Here is an 8483-nt window from a genome sequence, read left to right on the forward strand (position 1 = left end):
TGGGGGGAAATGGGGTGGCGGATTGGGGGAGGGGGGTTGTCACTTCGAGGGGTAAAAAGTATATCTATTGCACTGTGTTGTACAGCTGAAACTAATTCTAAAAAATGTGTATTTCATAATAAAAAAAGACATGTTTATTTCTTTTTTCTAACTATAATAACAATTTATGATTATTGTTTTAGAATTGTTTGAAAATATTAAAAAGTTAATAAAAATTACTCATAAGTCAAATAGTTGACTTCTGTCAACATTAGTATATTTTCCTTCAATCTTTTAAAAAATAGAATCATGCTGTATATTCTGTTTTATATTTTGCTTATTCAACTTAACAGCAGATTATAAGTGTATTCCTTCATGCCATTAAATATTCTTCAAAAATATTTTCATAACTGCATTATATTTCATTCAGTCATAAGTTCATTAAATATTTACAGAGATCTTAGTATGTATCAGGTACTGTGCTAGTTCTTAGTGGGTACAAGCAGGCATATGGCATATGGAGGTGCAATAATTTATATAATCATTTCCTTATTTGTGTGGCAGTATGTTGTTTAGGCATCTTTGCTATGTAAAAATAACTGGGATAAACTCTTCCTGCTTATCGTCTTAAACGAGATCTCTAAAAATCTATGTACTGGGCTAAGGGCTAGTTACAAACTTAAGACTCCTAATGCATGCTGTCATAATGCTTTCCAGAGAAAGCAATGGGCATACTATTCATATGCCCACTAGCTGTGCGCCGGCAGATTTTAATGAGAGGCCCATATATAACAAAAACTCTTGTGGCCATTCTGAGACAGTGTATTGATGTTTCATTCACTTTTTTTTTTTTTTAAGATTTTATTGGGGAATTGGAACAGTGTTGGGGAATTGGGGAAGGGGAACAGCCAAGTTGTTGTCCTTCAGTCCTAGTCGTGGAGGGCACAGCTAGCCCAGCTCCCAAGCCCAGTCGCCATCCGACCGCCTGTCGACAGCTCGCGGCCGCTCAGCTCAAGGTGCTGTGTTCAAACTTAGTTGAGGGTGGGCGCAGCCTACCATCCTGTGCGGGAGTTGAACTGGCAACCTTGTTGTTAGGAGCATGTGCTCTTACCAGCTGAGGCATCCTGCCACCTTTTGGCAGCTCAGTGACAGCTTGGCTCTGGTGCAGCTTGGGCGCAGCTCACTGGCCCATGTGGGAATTGAACCGGCGACCCTGTTGCTCAGAGCTCATGCTCTTAACCAATTGAGCCACTCAGCCGGCACTCATTCACTTTTTGAAAAACATTACCACTGCCGCCACCACCAACAATGGAAAGCTGTTTCCTCTGTGTGTCACTTCCTGCAACATGTATACCTTAGAATCTAGAAAAGGATGAATAGGCTCAAAAGTTACAGCACTTAGTGGTATGATCCCTCAATGTTGTTTTATAAGTAGGTGAGAGTATAAAAATATCTAAATAAAATAGCGTTTCTGTTCTTCAAGAATATTTATGAAAATATAGCCAAATCCTTAGAATTAAGGAAGGTGCCAAAAGGTAAAAACTTGGACCTGATTTTAATGTAATCTGACTGAGAACTAACTGATAATTTGAGGGAGGGGTACGCTTGGAAACCAGATACTCCTTATCTACATGGGAGAACTCCCTTATGACTCATGGGATTACAAGTAAGGATTGTATGAAGTTTATGATTCATTTCCATGAGTATTTTGGATATTTCGTAGTTTGGAAATTTTCTCTCTTCTGAGGGACTCTCCTCCTCTTCTGTGTGACTAAGTGAATTCGTCGTATAAGGTCTCTAATGAGAGAGTCCCCTCAGCAGTCTGCCCAGAGGTCAGGGATTCCACGTGGCACTGTGCCATGCCTAGCTAGATGAGAAAGGGGAAACCTTTCCTCAGTGTGGAAGTCAGAGTTCCCTCTCTTCTCCTGCTTCATGCTTTGTGTTGCTTTTTTGCTACAGCCTGTCCTGAAGCACATCTTAAATATGCCCAGGATTGAAAAGCCTTTGCCAGGGCTGGCTGAGTGGCTCAGTTGGTTAAGAGCTCGCTCAAACGTTTGAGCTCTGAGCAACAGCAGTTTGAGTCCCTGCCTGAGCTGAGCAGCCAACAGGTAGCAGGGTGGCTCAGCTAAAAAAAAAAAAAAGGCTTTGCCGGCTGTTGCATCAAGAGTTCTTCTGCTGGTTGGGCCTAGGAAGATCCCAGGCAACAGAGTGTCCATTGGGCTGGACTCAGGATTGCCGGGCTTGAGGTGCCCAGGGCGTATTAGCCAGAGGAATAGGACTGGTGCCTGATTTGGGGACACTCAGTTCTTTCTGGAAAGGTTGGATTTGGCCAAGCTTCTTGGGGAGGGTCAGTAGGGTAAATCATAAAAAACGACCACAGGTATAAGTGAAGGAAAAATAGAAAACAACCAACCAACCATCAATCTTTGCTGGTTCTCTAATTTGGCCCTTGCCTCTTGTGTCACTGCCTCAAAGCCTTATCCTAGACTTTTTCTTGTTCTAAGGGCCCTTTTATTTCTGTCACCTTCTTCCTGTAACATCTTTCCCTGGAGAACATCTTATTCACCATCACAATGAACCCACTTTCTTTCCTGCAGGAGTTCCTCTTATCTGTTTCTCCCCACGCTGTCAGCTGGGTGTGGAGGTCAGAGGTAGCTTACTTGCCAGTAGTTGATTCATCTATTTATTTGTTCATCACTCCTTCCTCCTTTCCTTCCTTCACTATACCCTTAAAGGTCTGAGTTTATATCCTAGGGAGGGAAAACAGCCGTTCTGGAAAATCTGCAAATGCCATAAAAAGTGATCCTTCACATATAATTTCAAAGAGCCTGCCCTTTGTGCAGTGGATTCCTTTTCTTTCCTTTTTTACTTTATTTCTCCCCAGGAGCCTGAATCTACTAGGTGAGGAAAGGACCTCTTTCTTTCTCTGAGTATCTTCTATCTAATTTTCTCTTGGGAGCCATAATTTAGCTTTACCGATTTCTTGCATCTGAAACATGAGGCTCACCCTCCATTGTTTACTCTTCTTGTGAAGAAGGGTTGGATGTTCTGTTATGAATAAAGAGAATTTTTTCAACCTTTTTGCTGATTTATAATGCATAGTGAAAGCTCCAGTTACCTTTCCTTAGATAATTTTTGTGACTTTTTTGGCATTCGGACAAATGTTTCTTGTATCAATGGAAAAGCTTTAGGGACAGAATTCAATCTGTTCTCATTTATTATATTTCTCAATTGCACTCAGAAATTGATTGATCAGAACTGCAATTTTGTTGAGCTTTGGCTTGGTTAATAAATTGGGGTTCACAGCAGTGAGAACTTAATACCCACAATTCTGAGGCCTGGTTAACCACCTCAGGCTCTAAATAAAATAATAGTCCTCAGCTTGTATTGCAATTGTCATTTGTGTTTGGCTCCTACAACTCCTTAAAGGAGTCTAGACGACAAAAGATCTTGTATTTTATTCTTTGTATTTTTCCCTTACTCAACCAAGGAAAGCTTTTGTGTTCATTTGTCTCAGGGTGTTTGCTGCGCCAAAAGCAGGTACTGGTTCTTTTATTAAAGGCTGAACAGTGGTAGATAATTCATATGTCCAGAGGGGCCCAGCTGGCTTCATAACATGCGAAGGAAATATGACTGTGCTGGGGGGTTTACTGCCCACTAAAGGGCATCTAAAACAAACAAACAAACGAACACCAAAAATAAAGTTAAAACTGAAGGCCAAAGTAAATGGTCTGAGTCTGAGTTCACGTTCTTTGACCCTTGAACAACATGGGTTTGAATTGCACAGGTCCACTTATACACGGATTTTTTTTCAATAAATACTGTAAATGTATTTTCTTAATGTTTCTTTTCTCTAGCTTACTTTATTATAAGGACACAGTATATAATGTATAGAACATACAAAATATGTCTTAATTGACTTTTATGTTATTGGTAAGGCATCTGGTCAACAGTAGGCTATTGGCAGTTAAGTGTTTGGGGAAGTCAAAAGTTCTGTGTGGCTTTTCGGCTGCGCAGGGTGTGTGTGTCAGCACTCCTAACCCCGGTGTTGTTCGCGTTAACTGTAATCTCATGGAGAGATTGGCCTGGGGAAGTAGGGAGAGGATGAAGTAGGAGATGGCAGTGTCCTTCTTTCGTTGGGACACACACATCTGCAGGGACTTGGGGTTGTTGCACACATTGGTGGCAGGACCTGGAGGGAGGTCAGGTGCTGCTGCTCGGCCATGGTGGGATTCCCACAGCAGAGCCTGGGGTGACTGCCAGGGTGTGGGGCTGTGCTAGATGCAGGAAGTCTGGAAGACCCAGGAGGACTGCTGTTCTATTTTGCTATTTCTTTTTTTTTTTTTTTTTNGCCAGCAGCCAGCGTGAGCGGCCAGCAGCCGCAGTGAGCGGCCGTCCAGGCCGGCGACTGATCTGCCTCACCTGGGAAGAGCGCAATGATGGTGCCAACTTGGGCCAGTGAAGCAACGTCCTCCATAATTAGACTGAAGAACAAAACGACAGCAACTTGTCTGTTCCCCTTCCCCCAATTCCCCAGCATTGTTCCCATCCCCCAATTCCCCAATTAAAAAAAAAAATCTTAAAAAAAAAAAACAAGGTCCACACATTGCATTTTGGCTGATATGTCTATGTCTTTTATTCTACAACAATTTCCCCCTACTTTTTTTGTTTTCATTTTTGATTTATTGATAAAACCAGGTCATTACCCTATGAAATGAGCCTCCATATAGATTAACTAATTGCTTCCACATGGTGTCATTTAATATGTCTTTATGTCCTGTATTTCCTGTAAACTAATCTAGAGGCTTGATCACATTAGAAGTTGATGTCTGGTCGTCCCACTTTTTTTGTTGTTGTTGTCCCACTTTTAATGGTGCGAAGATTACTCAGTGGTTCAGGTGTCAACCTGATTCTTCCATCATAAAGTTCTTCATTAGTGTTTCACCTAATGGTTTTGGCATCCATTAATGAATGTTACTCAGACCCATTATTGTATTAGGAATTGCAAAATGGTGATTTTCTAATTCTGTCATTCCATCTGCATTTATAAATTCTCTATAGGAAAACTGCCTATCAACCAGTTCATTTAGTTCATGTAGGGAAGGCAAGATAAATTTTTGATCCTTTCCCTGTCCAATTTTTAAAATAATGGATTGATGACATCTTCCTCTAGTGATAACAATGGCCACCAATATTTTTTTTTAGTGTTACTATGGATGTTTATATATTTGGTTTTAATCCATTGTGATAATTATTCTCTTTGCTTGAATTGTCCCATCTTAGGTTAATGGTAGCTGTTTTGGGTTGGGGACCCCTTTAGTCTTTCTTGGCTTCCTTGCTTTCTGGGTAAAATAAAATGGTTCATGTTCACCTTGTAATTTTTCTGGCCAAACCTGCAATTTGCCATTTTTCCAAGGAGTGCTAACCATTTTTTGTAAGAAGCAGTATTTAGAGACAACAATTGGGGTGCTGGGATTCTCACTGCTACTGGAGTGTCATGGCTTCTACCCTTCTCCTTGCAACAGAGCTACATATATGCGCGCACGTGTGTGTGTGTGTGTGTGTGTGTGTGTGTGTGTGTGTGTGTGTGATGAGTTCTTACTTATAGTTGAAATGTAAGATTGCAAGGTTTTTACTCAAGTTTAAAATTTTGCATATGTTATCTTTTTCATGGTGAAAGTCTTGGCTTCTACCAAGATTCCACCCACTATGAGTGCTTCTTAAGTGGAATATGCATAAGTGTCATCTGGGGTAAAAATCAAAGATTTCTTGGCCTCACATTGGCTTTCTCAATTCAGATTGCTTGGGGTATGACCCAAGAATGTGTCTTTTTAATAAGCACTCCAGATAATACTGATGTAGAAAGAGGCCAAGGACTGTCCTCTGTGAAACAATGCTTACACGGACTGTTGCAATATTGGAGTAGTGAGTGTTTTTATCTAGCACTTCAGCTTTCTGAAGTAGTGATTTCTTCAAAACATCCCAAGAAACTGGATTCAAGAGAAGCGTCATGGAGTGTTAGGAAGGGCTCTGAACCTAGTCACAAGGTCACAGTTTAAGCTAGAGCCTTTTGCTGTGGGACCTTGAGAAAGTCCCTGAATCCTTCTAAGCCTTGGTTTCCCTACCAGAAAGTAGGTACAATAATGCCTGCCTGCCTTAGAATTTTTGTGAGGATCAAATGAGGAAGTACTTGGTAAAGCCTCAGATGCTATAGATATATTGAATTATTGGGGGTCAGCTAAGTCTTTTGTACCAGCATTAGGCAATACGATACTTCATTTCAGAAAAGCAATACATTTCTTTTAATAACCTCTCAGTAAAAATAATTTCAGTTTACCTAAAGTATTTTTCTTTTTTCTAGGAGTGAAGGATATATTCCAAGTAATTATGTAACAGGAAAGAAATCAAACAACTTAGTTCAATATGAGTAAGTAAACGGTTATTTTGTCAATGTGGAGAACCAGAAAATGTTTTCATTTTCCTAATAACATAAGGCAGTTTGGAAATTAATGGATATCTTTCATTATCTTTAGAAGGTGGCACTAACATATCCTGAACTCAGTTTTCTAGGCTGGTAAAAGACATTGGGAGATTAGTTTCTATAATACACTTTACTTGAAGGTACTATGTTTGAATGGAGTTATACAAGCAAATACAGTTGATTTTAAATAAATTACAGTGTAGCTGACTTTGAAATACAGATCATTGTTCATTCATTCAAGAAATCAGAACATAGTGTCCCAGAGTGGCTTTTAAAAAGACATGTTTATGTCTTGCATCATGGATGGGCAAGAGGCTTGATCACTGCACTGTACACCTGAAGCTGAAGTTGTAGAATATTGTGTGTCAATTATAAGTGAATATATATATATATATATNGAGAGAGAGAGAGAGAGAGAGAGAGAGAGAGAGAGAGAGAGAGAGAGAGAGAGACTTTATATGTATGTGCATGTACTTTATACATATAACTGTATTTTAAACATATATACACATACATGCAAGAAATTAAAAAACAAGCATTTATACAAGATTATTTAGGATTTAAAGGGAACCATTCTTTCAACCTTATTTTTGGTAAATATTGGGTAAATATGGATAAACATAGTGGATGAATTTCTTTTAGGCTTCATTAATAAAATACTATATCCTGTGCTTACCTCTGAAATATAATCCTGTTTATATTCTTGAGTTCCCATGGATAAGAAGAGGAGGGCTTTTTGTCCTGGCCAGAGCACACCCTTTCTCCAAATCTGCTTTCTCAGCCCCCTGCCCAATTCTCTATTCCTCAGTTCACTTCTGGAGAAGCAATGGAAGCCTCTGCGGTCGGCAGAGTCCTTCTCTTCTCACTTCTCAGCTGTGGTGCATCTGCTGAGTGCTGGTTTGCTATGCATTATTACCTTCTTGGGAACTCTTAGCCTGTTATTCTATGTTTACAAGAAAACCATCACTGCTTTTCTTTGCCAAACACTGCAGAAGATTAATTGTTTATTATAGAAATTTTCAAACATCCACAAAAGTACATAATAGTATAATGGAGCCTTTTGTCATGACTTCAAAAATTACTAACATTGTTGCCAGTCTTGATTTACCAATCCTCCCAATTATTTTTTCTAGAGCATTTGAAAGCAAATTGAAGTCATCAAATTATTTCACCCTTAAGTCTAACTGCTAAAGATTTTTTTTAAACAACCACCATGTCATTATCATACTTAATAATAAAAAAATATATAATCTGTGCACTTTCCCCTAACATTTTTAGGACTAGAAGAGTACCCATGAAAGCCCACATATCATGTATCTAAATATTTAGAAGTTATAAGTCAAGCTAACAAGTGCTAAATAAAATATAATTTATTGTCCAATGTAATAAACATACCATCAAAATGACAAGGAAGGCAAGGTTTGAATTAGCGTTCCATGCCAGAATGTGACAATGCCCTGAGGGACAGCTCTCCGGGTACTTCCCTTTTCTCTTGCCTTCTGCACCAGGCTCCATCTCACAGGCACCTTGTGGATCTCCGAGCCCTACATTCAGGTCTGTTCACATCGCTTGCAAAAGCCACCCCTCAACTTGGCCATCCCTGAGACCTAGGCTGGAAGGGAGTGCACACGACCAACCTAGTTTGCTTTTCAGAGGATGAACCCACTGGAAAGACCCATGTAGGCCTTGGCAATGGGCAGAGAATTCTGGGATCCTGGTTACCCAGATGATGGACTAGAAGAGGGAACACAGGCTTTAGCATGCTCTTGAAAGTGTGAGGTCAGAGCAGGGACCCCTCCGGCCCAGGCTGAAAGATGGTACCAATTATGTAATTCCAGTTTCCCCTGATTAGCTCTAATATATATTTTTATAGTTTAATCAGGGTTAAAACAAGGTCCAGGGCTGGCCGAGTGGCGCGATGGTTAAGAACTGGCTTGGGACGCCAGAGGACCCCGGTTCGGATCCCACATATGAGGGCCAGTGACACTGCCCTCCGCAGCTAAGATGCTGAACAACAGCTCAA

At 40.2% G+C, this 8483-nt stretch overlaps 1 protein-coding gene across 4 annotated transcripts in view; it reads left to right on the forward strand.

Annotated features, from left to right (window-relative positions):
• TEC (tec protein tyrosine kinase) overlaps positions 1-8483 on the forward strand; it is a 148526-nt gene that overhangs the window by 114697 nt on the left and 25346 nt on the right. For all 4 annotated transcript variants that reach the window (XR_002121950.1, XM_019624606.1, XM_019624607.1 and 1 more), the window contains one exon: positions 6341-6406. Coding sequence is in view for 3 of the 4 variants with exons in the window: in XM_019624606.1 (XP_019480151.1) it covers positions 6341-6406 (66 nt within the window). In the remaining variant the exon portion in view is untranslated. The remainder of the gene's footprint in view (positions 1-6340; positions 6407-8483) is intronic.

The sequence above is a fragment of the Hipposideros armiger genome, unplaced genomic scaffold (assembly GCF_001890085.2).
Source record: "Hipposideros armiger isolate ML-2016 unplaced genomic scaffold, ASM189008v1 scaffold_596, whole genome shotgun sequence".
NCBI lineage: Eukaryota > Metazoa > Chordata > Mammalia > Chiroptera > Hipposideridae > Hipposideros > Hipposideros armiger.